This window comes from Xylocopa sonorina, chromosome 1 (assembly GCF_050948175.1).
Source record: "Xylocopa sonorina isolate GNS202 chromosome 1, iyXylSono1_principal, whole genome shotgun sequence".
In the NCBI taxonomy this organism is placed as follows: domain Eukaryota; kingdom Metazoa; phylum Arthropoda; class Insecta; order Hymenoptera; family Apidae; genus Xylocopa; species Xylocopa sonorina.
In genome coordinates this window covers 3,510,070-3,534,175 of record NC_135193.1, presented here as the reverse complement: position 1 = coordinate 3,534,175, position 24,106 = coordinate 3,510,070, and the positions used below count along the sequence as shown (strand labels likewise).

The 24,106-nt window shown below is 45.1% G+C and overlaps 3 protein-coding genes across 10 annotated transcripts in view; 1 reads left to right on the top strand and 2 right to left on the bottom strand.

Annotated features, from left to right (window-relative positions):
• The window catches only part of P120ctn (adherens junction protein p120), a 38,785-nt gene extending 21,808 nt beyond the window's left edge, over positions 1-16,977 (bottom strand). For all 8 annotated transcript variants that reach the window (XM_076897431.1, XM_076897440.1, XM_076897458.1 and 5 more), the window contains exon 1: positions 16,591-16,977. The gene's annotated coding sequence lies outside the window, so the exon portion shown is untranslated. The remainder of the gene's footprint in view (positions 1-16,590) is intronic.
• Positions 16,978-18,457: 1,480 nt separating this feature from the next.
• On the bottom strand, positions 18,458-20,375 carry LOC143423396 (replication factor C subunit 4). Its single transcript, XM_076894700.1, has 6 exons — positions 20,180-20,375; positions 19,834-20,109; positions 19,018-19,411; positions 18,832-18,945; positions 18,674-18,757; positions 18,458-18,606 (listed from the first exon to the last, which is right to left on the bottom strand). The coding sequence occupies exons 1-6, from the start codon at positions 20,290-20,292 to the stop codon at positions 18,514-18,516; spliced, it is 1,074 nt and encodes a 357-aa protein (XP_076750815.1). The 5' UTR covers positions 20,293-20,375; the 3' UTR covers positions 18,458-18,513.
• A 140-nt stretch (positions 20,376-20,515) lies between these two features.
• On the top strand, positions 20,516-23,614 carry Nrk (Neurospecific receptor kinase). The gene is made up of 6 exons (XM_076894688.1): positions 20,516-21,183; positions 21,261-21,451; positions 21,521-21,782; positions 21,853-22,095; positions 22,178-22,365; positions 22,524-23,614. The coding sequence occupies exons 1-6, from the start codon at positions 21,123-21,125 to the stop codon at positions 23,523-23,525; spliced, it is 1,947 nt and encodes a 648-aa protein (XP_076750803.1). The 5' UTR covers positions 20,516-21,122; the 3' UTR covers positions 23,526-23,614.
• The last annotated feature ends 492 nt before the right edge of the window (positions 23,615-24,106 follow it).

Sequence of the window (24,106 nt, the reverse complement as noted above, 5' to 3'; positions counted from 1 at the left end):
AATTTGTAGAAGCGCACGATGACGCCAGGGGGTGGGCAACCTTGAAGCCATCGGCTCGATTCGGGCGAGGGGTAAGGCGGTTCAATTTACAATCCAAATAACAGTTGCTCGCGTTGGCTCTACCTTCGAGAACTTCCTCGAGATTTATAGCCGTGTTTAAAGGAACCGGAGATACCGAAAGCCAATGGCGCGCTATCTTTCACGGCAAACTCTACTTGTTACGCGCGTTCCACCTCTGTTTCCATTCACAAACACTGGTATCTCGTTTCCTGCACCGCCTTATCAAACTTCGTACGTTTATCGTTCTCGAGAGATACCTTAACCGTCAAAACTTGACCTCGAACGAACCGCGGCGATTAAATTGAATTTAAAAGACAAAGAGACCCTTCGAACGATCAATTCCACGGCGTCACTTGTTACGGTATAACGTGTCGGTTAAAATTGAATCTTCTCTAAACCAGAATTATCGATCCGCGCCCGCAGACACTTTCAAGGACTCGAATAAATACATTTTCCGCGAGAAACGGGGCGAATCGATTATCCGAGATTCCATCCAACGATAACATCAATCAATCCCTCCCTACCCATAAACTATTCCGGGATCGACGGAACGTGTGGTCCCACGAGTTCGATAAATTTCTCGTTTCCCGTAGCCCAGAGGTAGGACAGTGCCGTCCAGCATCCGGCGTTTCGCGCCATTTTCGTCGCGACGTTTTAATAGACACGCGTCACCCGTCAATCGTCGGCCATCCCCTATGGCCGCACCACCGGATAGAGCACGAATGCACGAAGGAGAGAGAGAGGGGGAGAGAGAGAGAGAAAAGGTGGCACGATGAAGAGGCGCCTTTGAATCGCGAAACGGGAACGTTCGCGGGTCGGACAATGCGTTCAGATCGGTGCCGTGACTAGGCGACCTTCGCGCGAACCCGATACGAGGCCAACCATTCACCGTGGCCGCGCGTGCCCGCGCGATCTCGCTTCAATTTCCTCTTAATTGGATCAACCGGGTTTCCCGACCCGAAACGGCTTACGTACCCCCCGCTGTCCTCGTTCGCGTGTCGCGAAACTGTTCTCCAGTCGCGCCGGTTTCTGGCGCTGACGCGAAAATCGCGCTTGCGTTTCGTTTCATTGCTTCAATCAACGACAAGTGCATCTGGATAAATGTTCTGTACTCTGCCAAGATCCTTTCACCGGTAACGCGTTACTTCTACGAGATGGAATCGATCCACGTGGCTGGACGAAGACGTTGATTCGAACCTGATCCTTCATTTTCTAGAACGGACCACGGTGCGCTTTGTCGAGGGCTGACTTCTTCGTTTTCACGTTTTGTATCATACTTCGTCTTAGCGAATTTTTTTGTAAGGAAATAAAGCAAAGAACGCAAGCAGAGGAAAGGAGTCAAGTGTAGTTGCTCGGTGCAAGTACTCACGACACGAAATAAATTCTCAAAAAATTATTCTCGCATATTACCGGATGGAAGAGCCAACAGGCCGACAGAAATTGCGCTAAACAAACATCCTGTATCCGTGGACCACGAAATTCGCGTGGATTCTCTAGCGAATTCTCTAGAAAATGGTTCTCTTTGCATACCGGTGCTACCTGTCGCTCGCTTGACGAGCCAATAAAGCGAACTCCTCTCGAGACTTCAAAGGACGAGGGGGGAAAGAGGATGGGATGAGGGGAGTCGGGAAGAACGGGGAAACGAGGAGACAAAAATTAAGTCACGCTACCAGTTCTCCGCGGGGCACGAGAAGTGCGTGCACGAGAGGGAGACGACCACCACCGACACGGTTCGTAACACGCGACAACGGGATACGACGAAAGTTTGCCCAGAAATAATAGCTGTGGGACAAACCCCAGCGATTTTCAACCGTGCCGGGGAAATAATCCCGGCTCCGCCGCGTTTCGCGTCCGCCAATTCTTTTCCTCCTGCTCCCTCTTTCCCTTCCTTTTTTAATTACAATTCGTACCACCAGCGCGCATACCAGCTCTCGTCATCCTCTCTTGGAGCCGCCATCGATGGTAACACGGAAATTTAGAGAAACTGGCGATTTTAATCAACAACCGGTACCATCTAGCCTCGCCTGAACGAAGCCTCCCGTTCCTCTGTTCGAAGCGAGATCATTCGCGTGTGTCCCAGAATCATTCAACGGACGGGCCAGAAATGTATTCTTACATATGGCTGCTTTGGAAGCAGGACGTTCTAATTCTAGTTCTTCAGAGGCCTACATCATCGTCCCACGCGGTCGCGGCACCCGTATTTCCACATTTCCCCAGCATATTTTGTTAAAAATATCGCGCACCGCAACAACTACCAACCGTACCCTCGTAACTCTGCAGGTATCTACCGTCTCCCCCATCTCGTTACTCTAACTGCAGTTAAACTAGAGTCCCGGAACGTTATTACAAAGTTGCAACATTCCACTCCGCGAATAACTGTACCAACTGCAGCGCGCCTAATTATTGTTTCCTTAAACAAAAACAACTTCCTCTTTTCTCCAGGCATTACCGGGCACGACGGCAATCTCTACGGGGACGCGAAATTATCGAATTACCCAAATTCTTATCAACGAGCGAAAAGAGAACGAAATCGGAGCAGCCCTAGCACCGATGCGACGGATCCTCCGCGACAGATCGGAACGAGAAGGGTGCCCACGGTTCTTCACAGAGAGAATTCTATATTCGTACCGCGGAGGGTCGGAGGAACGAAAGAACAGAGTGGCAGAAGAGGAAGAGACCGAGAGGGGCAGTGATATATCACGAGAGAACGAGAACTCTGCCGCAACCTCATTCTCCTTTCCGGCTGACGCGTTGAAAAGCTGTCTCCCCACTTCGGTTCCTGTCCTACCAAGCCAGCCCTATTCCACTGCCATTCTCCCCACCCAACGAACCAATGCCACCCTTTTCCCCCCCACAAACTGTGCGAACGCACACCAGAGAAACCGACGCGTGTTGAATGAATGAACCAGTGGTGAAGGAAGCGCACGCATACGTGCGTACGATAGTCGAGCGTACGCGCGTTCAATGTGACCGTGCGAGCGACTGTGTGCACCGTGATCACGCGACGCCATCGGTACCGCTTCCGTTTCGCCTTTCCAGTCCACCTTTCGTCCTTTTTCTTTCGCCGTTCCGTTTTCACATTCTTCCCCTTTAACGTTGTTATCGAGACCAGCCTTTCTCGCTGGTGTATCTTTATAACAGGATCGTTATATCTTACGTTACCTTTGGATAAATAAATGTGAGATATGCGAGAGCCGATGCGGAGGCTGTAAACGGAAGGGAGCACTGGGGACGTTCGAGTTATGTCGACGAGGTTTGAAAGATATGATGCACGATGAATTTTGACTGGTAAACTGGTCGGTTATCGGACAAGTGTTTATTGATTCACGTCAACGAGAATAGCGGCGCTCGTTAGCTCTGAGGTTAGTCGGGAAACGAGTGGATTATCAGGGCAAATTCCATTGGTTCGCCTTTTTTCTTTTCTTTTTTTTTCTCGCGAGCATTAACACAAATCAGTTGCGTATTCCGATTCCGTGCTCGAACCTCGAATCGAGTTACAATTTATCACGTTCCGCTAAGTCCGTTGCTCGCGAAATCAACGACGACCAGGGTAAAAAAAGGAGGGAGAGGAAGAGCGAGTGAAAATGCGACTCGGCGAACCTGGTAATTTCCACATTTTAATCAAGCACGATAATTCGATCTGCATCGGAGATTCGTCGAAGCCAATTGAGCACGTACGCGCGAGCGAGAGGAAAAAAAATGAGAATTAATAAAAACGTGCGAGGAACGAGAGAGTAAGAGGGGCGAGGAACCAGCGTAGAAAATCAATGCTGACTGTTTTTTCATACTTTGCATTACGCGTGTTTTTTTTTTTGGTTTCTTTATTTATCGAAACTCTCGTCCCTCGATGAACAAATGTTTCCAGCGAACGCCTGGAAAAACGTACACGCGTTCGCAATTCTTCACACGCTGATTGGTGAAATGTTTATTGCCAGCCAGGATGCGTATTTTAATATTTCACCGTCGCGACGACCTTCCCGTAAGGATATTTTTTCCATCCGCTATGCTTTTTTTTTATCCTTCGTTCTACATTTCTCCTCGTTAACCAACGTTGGCGACGAGAAATTCAACGACGAAAAAAATAACTGGACGCTGGGACGAGAGACAACGAAATAAAATATTGCGTTTCAGAAATTGCCAGCTGGTTGCCAGGGAATTAACAATTCCCCGCCGTGGATACCCGATCAATTTCGTATTCGTCAAGTCCCGCTGGCCATCGACAGATTCGACGAAGAAAAATCGAGCGCAATGGAAAGTGTCCGGAAATTCGTTGTCAGCCGTTGTCAGCCGTCGTCAACGCGAATTAAACTTTGTTCAGCGACGAAGAAATCGTTGTTAACGCGTTTCAAGATTAATGCTGCTATCTGCGAAGAGAAATGTTACTTCTCGTCGACTGTTCAATTTAAAGTAAGGTATTAAATGATAAAAATGATTGAAAATTCCTGGCGCGTAGAGACGCAGTGATAAGATCGTGATATCTTCGGTGAATTGTAATCGACTGATCCTTCACGCGAACTCGAAATGAACGAAGAGACAGGAGGGGTGGGTGAAACAAAAGGAATCCGCACGGAATCGAACGTTCGCCACGTTCTCCACTCCGCATTTCGAAAGGTGCACGCGAAACTGCAGTCGATGTGCTCGCGTGCACCGTGGAAACGTAACATTTTCAGGGGCCACGAAAGCATCGGTGGGAGCCCGATTTTTCGCTCACGTTTCGAACGGAACCTATTTCCTAAGGGCGCAACGAAATGCTGAATCAGACGCGAGGGGACGCTCTCCCACGCTTGACACGTGTTGTCTCTTCCGGCTTCTCTCTTTTCTTATTTTCGCATCCCCGTTCCTTTTGTAGCAACCGTTCGAGGAACCCGCGAAACGCAGCGAGAAATTAGAAAGGAAAGAAAAAAAAAAGTAATGGAAAGAACACCCTTCTGTCTTCGTGATTTTTCCGCGACGGTGAATCACGAGGAGAAAATGCTGAAATTTTCCTCGCGTTTTCATTCGCGAAAGATCTCGAACGTAAAAAATGTATACCTCGATAACGATAAAAGCGCGGCGTCGAAAAATGTTTGAACTGCAGCTATTATCGATGGAACGCAAACATTGCAACAGTTGTGCGATACTTCGAAATCGTTCGGATATGTCTTCGGTGAAAGCGACGCGTCAAGACGATTCGAAGAGGCGTTAATTATATATAATCAAGTCGTTTCGCAATCGACAATCCAAACAATCGTGAACGAAAATATCTTTCCGCCAGTTTTTAACATAGTTCTGAAATTGAAAGCAAACTTTCAATTTCGAGCGTAGATAAAAAGAAATAAGCACGCGGAATTCGATGTATCAGGATATTTGGGAAGCCGAGAATGGGAGCGAGGTGGAACAATACCGAGGAGACAGCGTCGATTACGCAAGAAAATCGGCATTTAGGCCAATCAACAAACTGGATCGAATTTCGCGAATGCCACTAACAGCTTCATCAAATTCCAGCCATCCGACTCGTGAATAAGCCGTGCGCGCTACATAGCCGCCGCTAATTTATCACGGCACTAATTTACCGCCAGAATTCGGTGGTACGATAAATCACCCTCGATTAATCGACGAGGGCACGGTCGAGAAAATAATTATAAAAGAGCACCGAGGGAGCGATCGAATTTTTCGAATGAACAGAGAACGTAAACCACTCGAGCCGAAGGTGTAGACGCCTAAATGAAAAATACATACGTAATCTGGGGCAAACGCGAGCGTGGAAGCTGTACAGTCGGACGAAACGCGAGAAAACTTTGCGTGCGATTAAAATTGAACGAAAGAGTCTTTTTTATTGCGATGTTGTTAATTGGCGTTGGATGTTGATGATTAAATTTTAAACGAAACCTGTCTGCGAAACGCAGCGTCCTCCAGGTAAGTTACTACCGCGGCGTTCTCTTCGACGTAGGTTCTCGTTAGAAAAAAGAGAAAGCCGAAGGAGGAAGTAGAAAAAGGAGAGCAAATTAGTTTCCGCGTTCATTCAATTTATCCGGCTCCCCGAGCAATAAGACGAGCACCCGACCCAGCTATGGGAAAAATGATCGCGGACGGTAATCTGAAATCGAATGAACCCCCGATACGATCGATCGAGCGTAGAAGGGAAAACGAAGTGAAACCGACTTCCACGTAGACGTGGAACTAAACGTAGTGTAAATCACTTGAAATTGCTATCTTCGATTCGTGGCGGTGCCCTCCATCCCCCGTGAAAGATCGAGCCGAAGTAAACTTAACGGGGGCGAGGTGAACTTTTTCCAAATGGAATAGCCAAGCCATTAGCGGGCGCGCATTTCATGAATTTTTAAAATCGTTTCCCCTCGCTCGAAGCCGAGTGACAAATAGAACGCTATTACTCTTCTTTCTCTTTTGATGTATCATTCATTCTCTATCAACGATTGCCAATTGACCGATTCGACGATTACTCTATTTTATTCTGTCAATCTATCTACCATCTCTATAGATCCAGAAAAAGAACCGTCGCAAATCGCGACGAATGCATCGGCACATCCTTCGACGAAGATCGCGAAGAAGAATCTTCGGGAACGCGGCTAAATTTGATTCGTCACACGGGAAAAGCGTCTTCCATTAATCTTGAAGTCGTCTCGACGCGATAATCGCGATGTCCCCCTGGCCGAAGGCCAGAAATAGCCGATGGCTTGGAACTTTCCAGCGGAGGATCCCACGAGAAGGAGTTTCGAACGACAGAAGCAGTTTCAGCGCATCAAACATGCACGGGTGCATTAAAAAAGCAGGAGCGCTGGGGCACTCGCGAGGTTGCACTCAGAGAGGAGTATACAACGCGAGCGCGATGGCGGTGTTCGACTATTCAGTTCTTTCGCTACCATTGTCATTGCTGTTGTACCACTTTCGTGGATGCAACGTAGAGAGGATGAAATGCGATTCGAGGCGAATCTAGCAGTTCCATTTAGAATTTCCGTGTCGCATCGAATCGAGTACGGTGTGGATTAGTTTATTTTTAAGGGTGGTCCCGCGTTCAGATAGGAATTATGGTCTGGCAAGCTGGGAGATCAGTTTTCCTTGGCGTCTAGAGTGCCGAGGAACTCCGGTTTATTGCATTGTTGCACGGTCACAGCGCGCGACAAACTCGTTTTCACCCTTGGTTCGTGGGATTCTAACCTTATGCGCTTCGTCACCGCGCGATGTTCAGGGTGAGATCGACGCAATGATGGTACTGACCCCTGAACGCTTTTTATTTGACAAATGTAGATATTTATATTCTCGAAAACTTATTTGTTGTGCACAGTAATTAGAGAAACATTGTGGGAACATTTAAAAAAATACTGACACATAAGGGATACTATTGTAAAAGTGCTACCCGCATCTTGTACGTATGTTAAATGCCTCCTAAATTGATAGAGAACTTAACGATCTATTCTTCCACGAAAGAAGAGATGATCACTTATATTTAGTCGAATCTCCCAGAGGATACGGGGGATGCGCTCGTTCAGAGGTCGGTCATTTTTTCGACCCCCACCAAAAGTAGTTCATCCACTCTTGGTTCGCGTCCCGGTAAATCCGAAGCGTCTAATTAGCGTGGTGCGTTACGCTGCCTCGGGACGCCTAATTTAAGTTTCCAGCAGCGCATTCGTAACCACCGGAGCGAGCCGCGACACGCGACTTATTCGCGCGTGCACACACCCCAGCGTCAAAGTTACCAGGACCAACTTGCAACCCCCTCGGTAGTCGGGAATCAGTCTAAACGACGTGAAACTTCCGTGCGTTTCTCTCTTCTTTTTATTTTTCCTTTTTTTCTGCCGTCCTCTCCCTCTAACGCCATTTTTTTCTTCTCATTCGAAAAACGAGGGGGAAAAAGGTTACGCGGCGGGATCGATGTTTCGTCATCCCGAGTAAAGAGGAGAGAGAAAAAGTGAATCGAAACGGTTGGAATACTTCAAAGGAGCTGGAGCGTTGGGAAAGTTAGTTTTGCCTGGGAACACGCGTGGCAAATGTGGCATGTAGGACGGGGCCGATAAATGCATACGGCAACGAAAAGGAAACTGATACGGGGAACGACCAATATGTTTTCGCGGGAAATGGAGCGTGCACGTCAAAGACCGATGCCTTCGCTCGCGAGGGAGAAAAATTCGAATTAGTAGCGGGCAGACCGGCCGACTTGCACACCGAGGGTGAACCTACAATACGAAGACGAGGGAAAATCTGAGAAATTCCACGGTAAATCGGGCAGAAATCGCTAGTTTGTTTCGTGCAAATAATTCTCCGGTTACGGATCGATCAAAATGCGCCCATGTTCGATGCATTCCGTTGGCGAACGTATCGCGGACAGTGGTGTGCATCGGCGACTGCAGAAACCGATGACGCGGAATTCTAGACAAACGTTATTATATGCAAACGCGCTGATGACGCGCTAGAAACACAAACATACCCGGAGTAAATAAATAAACGCGAATTACATTCGAATAAACCAACAATGTAAATGTGCAGCCTGAAAACGCAACCCCTCGCGAACCTTCGTTAATTGATCTCACGCGGTAATTAGTGTATACCAGAAAATAAGTTGGTAAATCGCGAGAGAACAATTTTCGTGTACCGCCTACGGTCAAACAAAAGGTGTTAATTATACTTTTTACATATCGCGTTACCACCACTACTCGTTTCGCTGGTTAAAAATTATCCGTAGATATTGACAAAGCCTACGTCTACTTCTCGCAAAAGTAATTTCTGTTTTTTTTTAACAGAATATCACGCGCAAAGAGCGGTGTACACAATAAATGTGCGATAAATATCGGCGACGTGCACGTAGCCGAAGCGAGAGAACGGAGGAACGGCGTTAATCGAAAGAGGCGCGGTAGGCGGGAAATTCGAGAGCATCCGGCTCTCTTAATCGACCCAGCGGGGATTAGAAGTTGAAGAGTCGATTATTGATCTTGACGCGGACTCCAGCCGGACTTTCGTCCGTTTAATAAGCCCAGCCAGTTCCCTCCTTCCGCCTCGATTTTCCCGGTCGTCGAGCGCGGAAAAACGCGGGGGGTGTAGAGTAACCCGCGAGTTATACGTGGCGGGCGGTTTCATTAAAAGTACAGAAGCCGCGACTGTGATCTAATTACCGGCGTACGTACGGTGGAGCCACGACGAGGCTCGTCGCTCGCCAAAGGAAGCGAAAGAATAGCCGTGAAACGCGAGCCGCGGGAACGTTTTCCTCGATTTTCCGCTAGCCGCGAGGAATACCATGGCGCAGGGGATTAAGGATCGTTCCGTCGTACCACTGGCCTTTTAATCTGCGCCAACGGTTCGATGTGAATTTGGATACGTTTAAACTTTTGTCCTCTACCCTGACGAGTAACGTGCTATCTAGAAAGAATTCCACTGTTAACAGCTTCGTTCTGAAAAGCCTCCGACTGTCGCGTCTCGCGTCTGACGAACGACAGAAATTGTGCGTACGCTCGTTATTAAACGACGAGGGCCACCCCTCTGAAATGTGCCCGCTTCTTTAGCATAAGGTCCCATTCGACTACTCCAGAACGCGAGCACCCCTCCCGGGGCACTTTCAATTCCTCGGGGTGGCTCCTCTGAGCGCGTGGAGAAGATTCGACGATAACGATCCCTCGTCCCTCGACGAGGGGATACTCCTGGAACTAGCCAGGACTTAGGAGTTCAACGGAGGGTAGCTCGAGAGAGGGTCCACGGCGGAAAACTCCGGCAACGGCGTCATTGTCCGGCCACGTACCGCGTTCTCTTAAATTCTAATTAACCATACAGTCTCGTTAAAATACAATCATAGCCACTTATATGGGACCAGCATCGCAGGAAGCTTTTATCTTCGATCAGCGCGGTGCCGCCTGCATTTCTATCGCTACCAACGTTAATTACCTACCGATATCGGCGCTAAACAGAAACGCCACGTACACTCGAACCGTGCAACAATCGCCGATAACAAAAGTATCCGTCCACCGTTCGCGGTTAATTCATTTTATCTCGCGTAATCGCACGATGGCTACGAGACTCGAATGAGTTAAGGAAAAGAGATTCGCAATGAATAAAATAGATTTGGATCATCCAGAAATAACGGGAAATACCGGTCAGGTATTTTTGATCGCGAATATTTGATTCGCATCCAAGGCTCGCGACGAGCAACGAGAAAATCGTTCGCACCCGATGGGCAAGGGCCTCCGGTACGAACGTGAAATACAATTTCAGATTTTTCTCGGTGCGACGCGAACTGGCGCGTACAGATTTGAAACAATAACGAGGTTCGTTGTTCCTGTTGAACGCAGAGCGGTAATCGCGGACCATTCTTTCGAAGGGGCCTCTTCAAGAATTTATGGAATTCCTTTCCTGCTCCCTGTCTCCCCGGGGACCACTGCCGGTTTTATTCACCTGAATGGCCCGGCCAACGGACCGTTCTTCATCCTGCCCTTCTGCTCTTTTCGTAAATTATACACTCGGTCATTACTAGCGGACAAACAGCCGAACGTGCACCACCGGCCGCCATTGCTCCTCGCCATTTCAACGAGACTTAATCGAGAAACAATCAATCTTCGAGTGTCAGTCGTTCGACCATGAATAGAAACAATTCATCGACGACACTGTCGGACGTAGGGGTAGCGTATGTCGACGTTTCTTAGCTTCTGAGAGCATTTGCGCGAGGCTTAACGAGATTAGGAACAGTCGATGACGGAAGACACGTCGATAAATGTTGCTACCGCGAGTAACGCCGGTCGCTTGGTGTTTCAGGCAGTAACAGACGCGCAAAATCAACGATCAGAAGACATCAACGAAGGGAAGAGTCACTAATGGCGCGGGTAGATACGTTCAACGTAGAGGTTGTACAATTGATTTCGTTCTCGATACGATTAACGCGTGATAATTTTACGCTCAGATGGACACGCTACCAATGATTTTCACGGACTTTCTATACCCGTTTGGAAACATCCATTCCACCGCCCTCGCGTCATTCCGTGGATTTGCTGCGAATGTATACTAAACGCCTTGAAACGAGAAACGATTCTGTGTATTATAAAAAAAAAACAATGCTCGTAAAATATTCCTCTCGATGAATAGTCAGGCGCGTAAAAAAGACGAGAGAGCGCAAACAAAGCGAAGTCACTCAGGAGTGAGTCAGATCTTAGAAATACAACAGAATATTTGCAGACCGTTTCTAAGAATCCTACAATAACGCGGCTAATCGAGCTGCGGGATCGATAAAAGAATCGCGACGATTATCTGGCCAGTTATCAATCGTGAATCGCGGTTTAATCGTGCTGGCTCCGATACACGCCTCGATTATTCTCGTTAAGCAATCCCAAGAGTAGATATAGATACCGGCGGCTCATCGATTCGCGGAGGAAAACGCCCAACGCGGGCTCGTTTCCGGAATACGGCGAACAAAACGCCCTAGCGAAAGATAAAAGAGACGGGAGGATCGGTCCTCCCGCGAAACGTCGTTACGGAACATCCGGCTCTGTTCTTTCGCTGGTCTCGTATCCTTTCCATCGTGGATCGAGCTCCTGGGAGCATTAGCGGCGGATGAGAGTAAATATGCCCACGAGATAATCAGAGCTTTGGAAGAAAATCTTGCGGCAACCTCGAGCGATAACGAAAGTAATTGGAAATTTGGTTCCTCGGTGAAAATTGGAGATTTTCGTAACGGAGAGTCAAAAATGTCTGATCAGCAAGATGCTTGATTAAAATCTGAATCCAATCTCGATTTCGTGCGTCGTCGATGGAAATTCTGAAAAAATGTTTCCACGGTCAGAACGAGGAACTCGTTTTGGAATAATTGACGAGTAGTATCCGTGGTTATTGAGCGATACACGCGATGGACAACAAATAGGAAAATTGATTGGCGAATTGAAATAAAGGAGGACTATTTGCAGATCTATCTAAGTGAAAGAATTTCGTTTGAATTGGCAATCTTTACGAGGCTGGATTAATCTAGAGACATTCTAAATAAATAAGGTTGCGTTGGGGTACAAATCGAGTTAACTAAAAGAATTTTCTAAATGTTGTACAGCAGATGATATTTATACTGTAAACCATTGGATTCAAGAAGGAATAACGAAGCTATTTCTCGTCTCTATTTCATAAGAGATGTATAAGGACTTGAAGAATCGCTCTGGAGTTCGGTCTATATGCAGTCTGACGTCGCAAACAGATCTAGACAGCCGAGAAAATGCTATCCCCGCGATCATCGTCCGGAGGAGATTCTCCGAGAGCAGGGTTCCCAGAAGGGAGACTCAGAAAGAAGGAATGCAACTACCTGGTACATTCCAAGAACCGAGAATCCACTCCCCAACGCGATCAGTGACCAAACAATCCTTCATCGCTGAAAGACACGTCGATTCGCGTTAGATCGAACGAGGTAGTTCGAGCAGTTCGAGGGAACTCTCTCATGAATCTTATTGGGAGATAAAGTTGTGATCGAGGGGACTTCCAACTCGCGTACACATTTACTCGAGGAAGATTTATGTCGCGAAATTTTCACCCAGAAAGATCGTTCTCGAGAACCTGCCTCATTCGCGTTGCCTTCTTTAATAACAATCCACTTCGATTCGAACTCCACTCGATCGTTGCTATTTTTTATGCGCACAAATACTCGCACGATGGTCACACGCACGGTTTTTCAGCGGCGCAAAAATTTCACCACCGCGGCTGAAAGAGTTAAATACAACCGGTTCAATTAGCCGGCCGATATACCGGTTGGACACGTGACGCTGACAACGTCATTTCCGCGGCAGAACAATCACCGACCAGTCATCGTTTCGATCGCCATCCGAACGCTGAATACACCTCTTCGTAGGGGGTGCGAGGGGCCTATTCAGAGCCCAAAAGGGGGACACCCGACCGATTCGAAGCATTGTCGCGGCCGCGGATCGTTCGATTACGAATTATTCCGTGAAACGATCGTTGGATACTTTTCACCTCGATTCCCTGCCCACCCCTCCTTTCTCCTCTACAGCCAGCGACGCTGATCTGGAGCACTAGGTCCGCTCTCGCGGTTACCGATCGCACAGCTGACCGGAGGAAACTTTTCACCGGTCCAGTGATTCCGGTCGATGGTCTCCGTAGCGATCATTGCTACGTGCACCTGTACCCCCGATAGACTTTTGCTACGTTTTCTGCGCTCGAGATCCGATCTCGAGGCACCGCTCTCTTTCGGCTATTGTATCAGAAACTGATTCAACTCTAAACGAAAGGCCTCTCGTTGGGAACTTCTTTACAATCTCTGACAGGAACGAGATTCGCCGAACTGGTGTAAAACGGTTCTAGATCAAAGATTTTTATTATGATATATATATATCGGGCATTGTGTCTTGGAGAGGGAATATCGCCAACGAAACGTTACAGGATGATTTGGTTCGTAAATTCGTATAGTTTTGCGAACCAATCCTGGATGTAATAAAATGAACGGTTTTCAAATGCAGAACGAGCAACTTTCAGTGCGTTCTTTACCATTGCTAACAAAGAAAATTGCTATTTACTGGGATCTCGTTTCGAGAGGGCGCAGCCCGTACCCGCGAGCCTCGTGAAGTTATAAAGCAATTTTTCACCCAGTTCCTTCTCCGAACAGGGCGGCCAAGAGCGAGCAACAATGTTCCAAGGCTGTGTCGGATCGTGCGGCCCATAAATCCAAACTCTCGAGAGTTCTTTACCAGTTGAAATATCGCTCGGAAGAGAAAGTAGCAGGGAATCTGGGTAGCACGTGGCTGCACATGTCTCCAAATGCTTACGGGCCTGTGTTAAGTCCCGTTTCATCTGGAACCACTCGGTGGCTCAGCCCAGAAATGCACCGTAGAAACGCGGCATCGCTGGCCAAGGTCTTAATTCTCGAACAAGACGGGGCTTCTCTCGCTTCCTACCCATCATCTTCTATTTTAAAAACCAACGTAGATCTTGTCCCGAGCTCTCCTTCTCCTTCAGCGACGCAAGAGGAAGGAGATATAAAGCAGCTTACGGGATACAAACTGTGGACAGTCCTGCGCTTTCTGGAATCTTTTCAACCTAAGTAGCCTTAGTTTCCGGCCGCGTTTTGATACGTTTCGCGAACGTACCGCGGAATCCATTAACGTTAAAAAAGTTCATTTCGCTGTAATTGAATTTGAAATTTCACAGGCAAATGAAGAATGCATTGGATCACTACGTTTCCATTACAAACAACAAGCGAAACGTTCATTTTCTTGCAACACTGCTCGGTAGTCGATCTTGATAGCAAAAACAGATAACTTCGACATCGAATAGCTTACGATTTTTAGCAAGCCTAACACATCCACTCGCGTTCCGAGGCCACTTTGTTGTCAGACAATTTGAAGAAACTTGTTGCATTGCGTTATCCACGGGAAAATAGTAACGAGCTCTATCGAATTGCGGTGCCCGAGCCAAGCAGGCTTGCGGTTATCAACGCGGCTGATTGTTGATGAAAGATTATCCCGTTTCGCTACTGTGGCCAATGAATCCAGAAGCCAGTGAAACCTCTGGTTGCGTTGCTCGACCGCGCGCGCTCGCTTTTCAACGGAATAGACCGTGGGCTCCTTTCGCGGATCTGGCCGCGGATTAGTCGCCGTCGAAGACGGGTGGATCGTTTGTTACTTTCATCCCAGCAATTAGGCGACCGGGCTTATCTTCACTCCGAGCGGCGGGACGAAAACCGTACTCTGGCGTCTCCAGACGGGGCATCTTCAATGTACGTGTACATCCCGAGCTCTGAAACGACGCAACTTCGCCCCTTATCTAACCGGGCACGAACAGGGCCGGGCGAGAGTGTGTTCGCGAGCTAAGACTCCGCCGAGATGCGTCCTGAAAGCGCGCCTGCAAAAGCAACTCGCTTTATAAGCCCTCATTATGAGTTTTCTTACTGGCGTAGCTGCGACTTGCCGCGCGCCCGTGTATTAATTCTTAACACGGCCAGTCCCCGTAGAGCAGAGGTAACTGTTGCGGCAGAACTTCAATTTCAAGTGGAAAAGTCATGGAATATTTAATCAGAGCAACTTTTATAACTGGCCTCCGACGCTAAACCGTTCTCCCTTCCATTTGTGTTACTTGAATTCTACTTCTCGAACGGGGTTGTTTCGACGCTCTTCCATCTTGTCCCAATCACATTTATCATGCCCAGCTTCGTGATTAATTAACTTGCACGCAAAGTAACCGAGATTTGACACGTCCGCGAGATTAGCGTGTTTAATTAAATTTATTTTAACAGCTGTCTGATCGATATTCCAAATGAATTGTAATTACGTAAATTACATGTTACATAGATTGTTCCCTGATTAACTGAGTGATTACATTGCAATCATTCGCGGGAATTATTGTAATAACGGGAAAGGGAACGTAGGATGTCCCTGTGCTTTCTGTCGAATAATTTTGCTAAAATTTAGTTCAGGATAAATCTTTAGCCCCGGCGAATGGCTTGAAAGATGATCACAGTGTCGCCAAAGCCTTGAGGCTACCCTTTAATCAACAAATGAATTCTTGCCTCTGAACTCGTATCAAATTGCAGACTTTATTCCAAACATTCGAATCGATATCGAACGCAACATATACACATAGATGCAAATCGAATAAATTTACTTCGATTTACATCTCGCGCTGTCTTCTATCATAACCGTAGCAGAATTAGAACCTTGACAAATCGCAGAAGACAGCTCTTAAGTCCCGCCCATAGGAGCTGCTTTTCGTTCCCGTTTCATAGGGACGAACCTTTCTACTTGCTCCCCCGTATATCAGACGCTACACCACCCTTGTATATCCTCAAAGGGGCCATAAGTCACGCTGCTGAATGCCACCACCGCTTTGAATAACGTTGGCAGGCGTGCGGTGGACGCGCGGCATCGAGTGTCGCTGTACGCTTCAAAACAAAAACAAACTCTGCGAACCTACTCTCGAGAAACGCTGTTGTATTTACCATCGTAACAAGTGCGATCCCGAGGACAACTGTAAGCCAAGATTTTTTTTCAGCAGCAGGCAATTTAGCAAGCAGAAACAAGCGCTAGTCCCCGCAACGACCACGAGCTTCGTTCACGACCGCCATTCGTTTCGCACCGAACTGCCCTGTCAATAGTTTCGATTCTCGATCGATGCAAGTTATATCGATCGCGCTCGTAACATGCGAGGTTACGTACCCCGTCTCGAATAATACATTATACCTGTAAATCGATATCCACTTACGTATCGTTGGCTTTATCAATAATGCTATTGATCCATGATTCATAGATATCGATAAGAAACTCGAGTCATGCGACAAACCTCGAATCGATAACTGTTACAGGGTACGGAAATAGAAATACCACGATTACCTGTAGAGTTCTAATAGTTGGTGCTTTGTTTACTCGTTAGGTCGACACACGGATTATTTAAATAGATGATACGTTACGCGTGAAAGAGGTCGATAACTCCGAAACAGTCGCGTACTATTCCGACCACGCTCGTCGACGCTATTTTTACGCGAGCACGTTTACAGGTTAGAAAGCGCAGTCCCGTTAAAACACTTGTTCCGGTGACAGCTCGTATTCGTAAAAGGCACGGCTGGAAATCGCTTACCTTTTCTACGATATTTCCCACGGCGGGTATCGCCCGTCACATTCCAAGAGGGTTCTACGCACGATGCGATAAACCGACGACGAATCCACGAATTCGTTCCCTCGGCCGATGCGCGTCTCGCGTGTGTCATCCACCCTCTGTGTTTCCGCCGCACGTTTTCCAGCCACTTCGTTCCACGCACGAGATTCAGCCCCGACGTACTTATAGCTACCCCGCGAGAGGATACGGTTACGTTGACGGCTCGAGTCGCACTGTCAAACGTGCGACGATAATGCTCGCTATCATCGAGAGCCCCAGGGACGAGCAGAGAAACGAATCGAATGCCCGCCGCTCTCTCCGCTCGAGAATCTCTTCCGTGAAGCGTGTATGTATCCTTCGCTCACCAGCAGTCGTACAATTGTTCTGTTCGACGCACGAAAACGGGAACGTTCTCACTGGTCTTCTTGACTGGCACGGGAAAGAATCACAGGGACCGTGCGAGTGCTGGGCATCGATGGTCGGACGGGAATGCGTCCACCGAGGAACGGATAAAATCTCGTGCCAGCAGACAGCACCACCGCCGCCGCCGCCGCCGTCGCCGTCGTCGCGAGTCGAGATTTCCTCGCCGGGAAAAACACGGACGCGCACACGATCCAGTCGCCTTCGCACGAAGCAGAGAGAGAGGAGACTCGCGACCGGTGAACGCCGTCTCATACAGCGAAGAATCCGGCGTGCGATAATACGTTCGATCGTAGTCCCTGATTGTGGAATCCTCCCGCAGCAGGATCTCGTTTCGAGATTTCGAACATCTCCCGTACACACGCTCTCCGTCGGTTTCTTTCCTCTGGTCGATCCCTGCCTCTCCCTCTTTCTCGCTCTCTTCTCGTCTCTCTCCCTCTATCTCTCTCTCTCTCTCTCTTGTTCTCGCTCTTTCTCTCTCTCTCTCTCTCTCTCTCTCTCTTTCACTCTCCTTGCCTCTCTCTTTCCCTCTCTTTCTTTATCTCGGGTTAATATCCGTAAGTTTTTCGAAGCTGCGCTTTCGTCTTCCACGGATCGAGTGGAAATTAACTCGCGCGAGTAACACTGATTGTCTGAATGACTCCTCGTAAACGTTCTGGCATTCTGATACGGGCGTCGTTTCTATAGTACGCCGTTAGTACCGCGAACGAGATCGGTGGCTTCTCCGATCGGAGTTACTCGCTCGCGTCGCGAACGTCCGTGACAAGAGGCCGTGATACACACGCACCGTACGTGGCCTTTGGAAGAAACGAGTGAATACGGAGCACTGGCTGCACTTTTTTTTCCTACCCGTAATTGTTAGACCCGTTCGCAAGACGATCCCTACCGATACGGGCGCGTAGTACGATTACTTTCAGGCTCCGTCGTTCGCGGAACACGATTTCGAGCGTGCACGTGCGGTAGAGTACGCAGAAACCGCAAGTTTTTTACGGACACATCCCCGACTTGTCTCCTCCTCGCCAACGCCTACACGATACACATTGCACGCAGCAACGACGCCCCTACACGCCGATGACAGTGGTTCTCAAACTCGGCTATCGTTACGAGCCGCTCACCGGCAGGCTGCGTGATCTTAGAAATCGGTTCATCCCTAGATTATCTTGCGTTCCTTCACATTTATCATTAGTCCGTAGAGTGTTTTAAATTTTATTTTAGTAACAACTATAACATCGCCCTGAAACAGGAAAAACAGAATACTTTATTTTTAGAACGCCTAGTATAAAAATAAATTTTCTAGGTAAAGAAAAATACGATGTAAATATACTAGGGAAAATATACACGGACCTAGGGAAAACGACACGGGTAACATTGTTTTACTATGCAATTGACTCCGATCTATCGTTTAAAAAGAGAATAAAGAACGAGGATATGCATAGGAAAATAAATATTTATTGTAATAAAAAATAGTATCAAAAACTGTAAAACTTATACTAACTGGTACGCTTTTATAATACCGCAGCAAAGACTTATGAGCTGTATATATTCACTTCCACCATCCAGTAATTTATAGTTACATTCCTAGAAATAGAATAAAACATAAATAACGCGTATTATTTTCATGTTACAAAAGATCTCGTATCTTTACCGCAAGTTTTTCTGCAATGAAAGCCTTTTGCTTATCTGTTAGGTCATTAGAATATATAATCCTGTCGCTTAATTGTTCAACAACCTGTGAAAATCATTGAAATTCCATACGGACTGAATAACTTTAACACGAAATTTATATGGAATAATAAAACCTACTTGAGTGGTAGCGTATGCTTCTAACATAAACAGATCAACGAATGCTTCTACCTTACTGTAATCTTTCGTTTGGCACACTTCCATTAATTCATCTAACCATTTATCAGGAACAACCTGCAATTATTTTATCATAAAATAAGATACTATTATTTCTATGTAATATCTAGAAAAAGAACTGTATATTACTCCAAGAATTTCAACAACATCATGTACAGTGATTTCAACACCTCTGCCTTTGAGCCTTGTAATAGATTGTAAGCATGTAATAGCCCGTCTTAAATCTCCAGTTGATGTTTCTACAATTTTCAATAGCACAGGCTTGTCTGCCTTTATATCTTCCTCTTTGCATATGTAATCTAATCTTTCAACAATTTTATCTTCTCCCAATGGCTTGAATCTGAACTTTGTGCAACGAGAAGTCAAGGGCAAAATAATCCTCGACACATAGTTGCAAAGCAAACAAAATCTAGTATAGTGAGATTCTTTTTCCATAGTACGACGAAGTGCAGCTTGTGCTGCACCCGTCATACTGTCTGCTTCATCCAAAATAATAAGTTTAAAAGGTGGGCAGCTTTTTCCACTAAAAAAAAAAAGTATTGGCCCTTAAAAAAAATATTCCATTCAGTTTTGTTTACAATTTTGATATGCAAAGAACCTCAGATGGTGCCTTTATCACAGAAATTACAAGAGCAACATACAGAAGACTATCAAAGATAAATACTATTTCTTGTTTGCTTCTAATACAGGACCAAAAGTTTTAAACTTCATGATACTTCTGGAAGCGACCTGCCAAAAGCATGTTACTTTATAGTTGGCAATAAGGGTTATTAAAGTACTTTGTCATAACTCCTGATTACAACTACATTCTTTAAACAGTCTGCGTATGGAGCTCCATTGCAATTCTCAGACCTTTTACTAAACATCATAGGCGATTATGAAAATCTAATTATCTCTATCTATATGTTATTCTATACTTATATAAAATGGTAACGACAAACGTACTCGTTCCTCATACCACCTGGAGTAAGTTGTGCAAAGGATTTAATCTTGTCCCTCACTACTTGGATCCCCCTTTCATCGGAAGCATTTAATTCTAACGTTCTTTCTTTGTAAAGACTACCGAATAACTGCTTAGCCACAGCTAATATAGTACTCGTTTTACCAGTACCAGGTGGGCCATAAAACAATAGATTCGGAAAATCACCACCCTTTAAACATTGTCGCAATACTTCTACTACTTCAGCTTGTTCGACAACTTCATCTACGGTGTTCGGACGGCTGTGAAAATAAAAAACTTTTGAAACGTGAGAAATTGTTGTAACTACAGGTTATGTTAGTACACACTTACTATTTTTCAACCCATGGTTCTGTATGGTTTTTACATACTTCTTTCGAACGTGAACTCGAAGCCTTTTTAGGTTCACCAGGTCCTAATTTTCCAGTTTTTAAGAAAGCTTGCATGCTTTCCGCAGTTCAAACGTTTCCTCTCGAATAAATTGCAAGAAGCTAAAATAAAGTTCGTTCCCGCGCATTTTCTTTCTAAATGTTACTGTACCAACATAAGCAGTAACATTTCCTAGTTCGTAGCACGCTCGTTCCGTCGACATTAAAAATTATTTTCGATTATCAATTGGATTGCTGTCTATTTTAATCGCTTCACAATGAAGATATGCAGTTATAAGTGTTTGATAAATTGCGGATGTTATTTGAAACGCGTTTAGAAAAATTGTACGATTCCTAGATTATCGAATATGAACGCTGTTCTAGTTCCAAATTTCTGTTAGATTAGCAACTACTTACGTTCGTTACAAAACGAACGCAAATTTACCATTTATTCATCGTACCAATGTTGTAAATAAAGGGGAAAATTGGCTGCTCGGTTAATTACACGTACACGATAGAGAAAAGACAAAAATTTCCTCGAGACAATTCGATCGTAGCTGTTTTACTAATTATACGCTCGATGTTACAGTTTGGTTCATTGACTTTATTTTTGTTAAATTATCGCACTTGTCCCCGTTGAAAACAGTTTAAAAAATTACAATCGATAATTGTTGTATTCATCCGGTGGCCGCTGTGTACTGGGAGAAACGCGTGAAAGTTTAATTAACGTGTAGAATGGAGTATCAGAATCGGCTGTGCATGAAAAAATACTTAATTTTCGCAATGGATCTGATACGATTTAATATTAATTAAATGTGCCACCGGTATCCGTATATTTCTCATGTGGACGAACTTTTTAAACATGTGATATTTTTTCCCGACGTTCTTTCAAACTGTATATGTAAATAATGATGTTCTGGATTGTTTCCTTGGTAGCAATTATTTTGCATTTTAGTTCCGCACAAACTAGTATGTATCTTATAGAGATAGGAATCGTTTACACCCATGAAGAATATTTTCTAACTCGAATTCCTTACTTTGCGCAGAACCTGAATCGCAAGGTTACTGTGCACCATACAGTGGAAAGATATGTAAGAAATATTTAACCGGTATTGGGAAAGTATGGTTCAACGACTCCAATGACAATCCTGGAGGATGGCTGAACGAACGTATCACAGCCAACTTATGGGAGGAATTGATAAAAAGGCTCGTTGAACCATGCCGTTCAGCTGCAGAGGTAATATTTAGCACATTAAGGTGTTAAGAATGGTGAAAAGTATAGGAAGAATATTTGATTAATTTCTAGAAAATGCTATGTATGTATGCCTTTCCACAATGTCACAATTCAGTTGGCCTACCATTATGTTACGAAGACTGTATGGCAGTGCGCCATCAATTTTGTTTTAACGATTGGGCAATGATAGAGGATAATAAACAGAGAGATATTTACATCAGATCTAGAGGACATTTCACATTACCAGATTGTGAATCACTGCCAAAAGTAGTTAAAGGAAAAGTGACTTGTTCTCATATTCATTTGACGGACATGAACGAAGACCTTGTTACATGTGAGGCGAACTTGAACAGCTTCAATGCACGATCAAGCACCAGCAACTTTGTAATTATATATTATTTTAGATGATTGTGTCAGAGGCAATGGTAGATTTTACATGGGCAAAGTGAACAAAACCAAATTAGGCTTGGACTGCCAGTCATGGAATGCACAAGTGCCTCATAGTCATGATCGCCCACCAGACGTCTTCCCTCAGATTCGTTACGGAGAAAACTCTTGTAGAAATGCAGGTGGAGATGAACCAATGCCATGGTGTTTCACCATGGATCCTAATATACGATGGCAACATTGTGATATTCCTATATGCGGTAGATATTTAGCATTTTATTGTGTGGTATCAGCTCTATGAAAGTAATACAGTGATAGTGTTACTTTTAATTTTCAATACAGATAATGTAACAAGTAAAGTTCTGGAGATTGATCCAAATGATCTAGCAATGGATACACTATTTACTCCGACATTTATACTGATATTGTCCTCGTTAGGATTTGTAATTATAGCTGGAACTTTATTATCCATTATCTTAAGTCATAAACTTCACAAAAGGCACCAAGGATATAATCCAACAGATAATCAGGTACTTTAGAAGTAATTCTTTAAAAATAGAATTTACATGGTATAAAATTGGAGAATGGCCAGAAGAATATTGCAGAGTCTGGTCTTCACAATTGTCTTACCATCCATAGTTGGCTTTACTGTTCACGTTGTATTCTGATATTTACATGTAATTTCTAGTATGTTAGCATCGACTTGGACAAATTACCGAGCAATGATGCATACCATAAAACAAGCGCGCAACTAAATCCTAAATTAGAGAAACTCGAATTTCCGCGAAACAATATCATTTACGTTCGAGATTTAGGACAAGGCGCGTTTGGCAGAGTATTCCAAGCGAAAGCGCCCGGTCTCGTTCCTGGTGAAGAATTCACCAACGTCGCTGTAAAAATGTTGAAAGAAGAAGCGTCTGAAGATTTGTTAAAGGATTTCGAACGAGAAGCATGCCTTCTCGCAGAGTTCGATCACCCGAATATCGTCAAATTATTAGGCGTGTGCGCCTTGGGTAGGCCAATGTGTCTCCTGTTCGAGTATATGGGCCGCGGTGACTTGAACGAATTTTTACGATCTTGTTCGCCAGGCAATTACATTATTCGAAGCTTGGAAAAAGTCGAACATTTCACGGACTCTCGATTGTCGCACATGGATCTGATTAATATCGCGCTGCAAGTAGCGTCGGGAATGGTATACCTGTCGGATCGGAAGTTCGTTCATCGTGATCTCGCGACGAGGAACTGTTTGATCAACGATCAAATGATCGTGAAAATCGCGGATTTCGGTTTGTCGCAAAAGATCTATCTGCAAGACTATTACAAGGGCGATGAACAGGATGCCATACCGGTTAGATGGATGCCTTTGGAGAGTATATTGTACAATAAGTACACCGTTGAATCCGACGTATGGGCGTTTGCGGTGTGCTTATGGGAAATATTTAGTTTCGCACTTCAGCCTTATTATGGGATGACACACGAGGAAGTTGTAAAGTACATTAAGGAGGGTAACGTACTTCAGTGCCCAGAAAATACGCCACCGGCGATATACGATCTGATGAAGCTCTGTTGGAATAGGAGACCATCAGATAGGCCTACCTTCAGAACGATTTACAATACCCTCGACACTATAAAATACAATTTAGAAGCGGAGAATAAATCGGATAGCGTACCGTTGCGTATACACGTTTGAAGTCTGATAATAATTTTGTCCGTGGAGGAGATTCGATTGTCTGTAATAATTACGAAGTGTAAGTAAGCGATATTTATGCGAAAATAAAGGTAAGTGAATGGTAAATTGTACCTACATGTTACAACGCAACTGCCTTTGTTATGTTTGTTACGTAGCCTTATTAAACGAATTGATCGAAATGTTTAGAGGGAACGTGTTAATGGTGACACATATTGGCAATGATTATGTTCGAATTTATTGAATTAGAAATTTTTAATTATTTTACCGATCATGTTTGATAGATTCTGAAAATTGTTCTCTAACAGAATATATATTTGTATTTATTAGTAATTTATTTAAACTTATATCGAGACTAAAGAACTGAAGACTGGTATGTATTGAGTACAGATATGCAGAGCGCATTCACCTATAATTAAAATCTGAGTTATCGTTGTTGCTTTTTATAACATTCCCTGTTATTAAAAGGAGCGAAAATATTTTAGATTCTGATTTTAGGTGACTAACTTTGTATGTTAATTAATTAAAATACTGTACGAGTGATTCAAAATGATCGACATTTTGATCATGCATTTACTTATTCC

What these genes read in the sequence shown, in the direction of transcription:
- LOC143423396 (XM_076894700.1), bottom strand. Translation starts at nt 20,292, where the DNA reads ATGCAAGCTTTCTTAAAAACTGGAAAATTAGGACCTGGTGAACCTAAA. An exon ending in AAGCATACGCTACCACTCAA is followed by an intron (nt 18,758 to 18,831) that starts GTAGGTTTTATT and finishes TGATTTTCACAG; the next exon opens with GTTGTTGAACAATTAAGCGA. An exon ending in TCATTGCAGAAAAACTTGCG is followed by an intron (nt 18,607 to 18,673) that starts GTAAAGATACGA and finishes TTCTATTTCTAG; the next exon opens with GAATGTAACTATAAATTACT.
- Nrk (XM_076894688.1), top strand. Translation starts at nt 21,123, where the DNA reads ATGATGTTCTGGATTGTTTCCTTGGTAGCAATTATTTTGCATTTTAGT. An exon ending in TTTTAGTTCCGCACAAACTA is followed by an intron (nt 21,184 to 21,260) that starts GTATGTATCTTA and finishes TACTTTGCGCAG; the next exon opens with AACCTGAATCGCAAGGTTAC. An exon ending in ATAATCCAACAGATAATCAG is followed by an intron (nt 22,366 to 22,523) that starts GTACTTTAGAAG and finishes TGTAATTTCTAG; the next exon opens with TATGTTAGCATCGACTTGGA.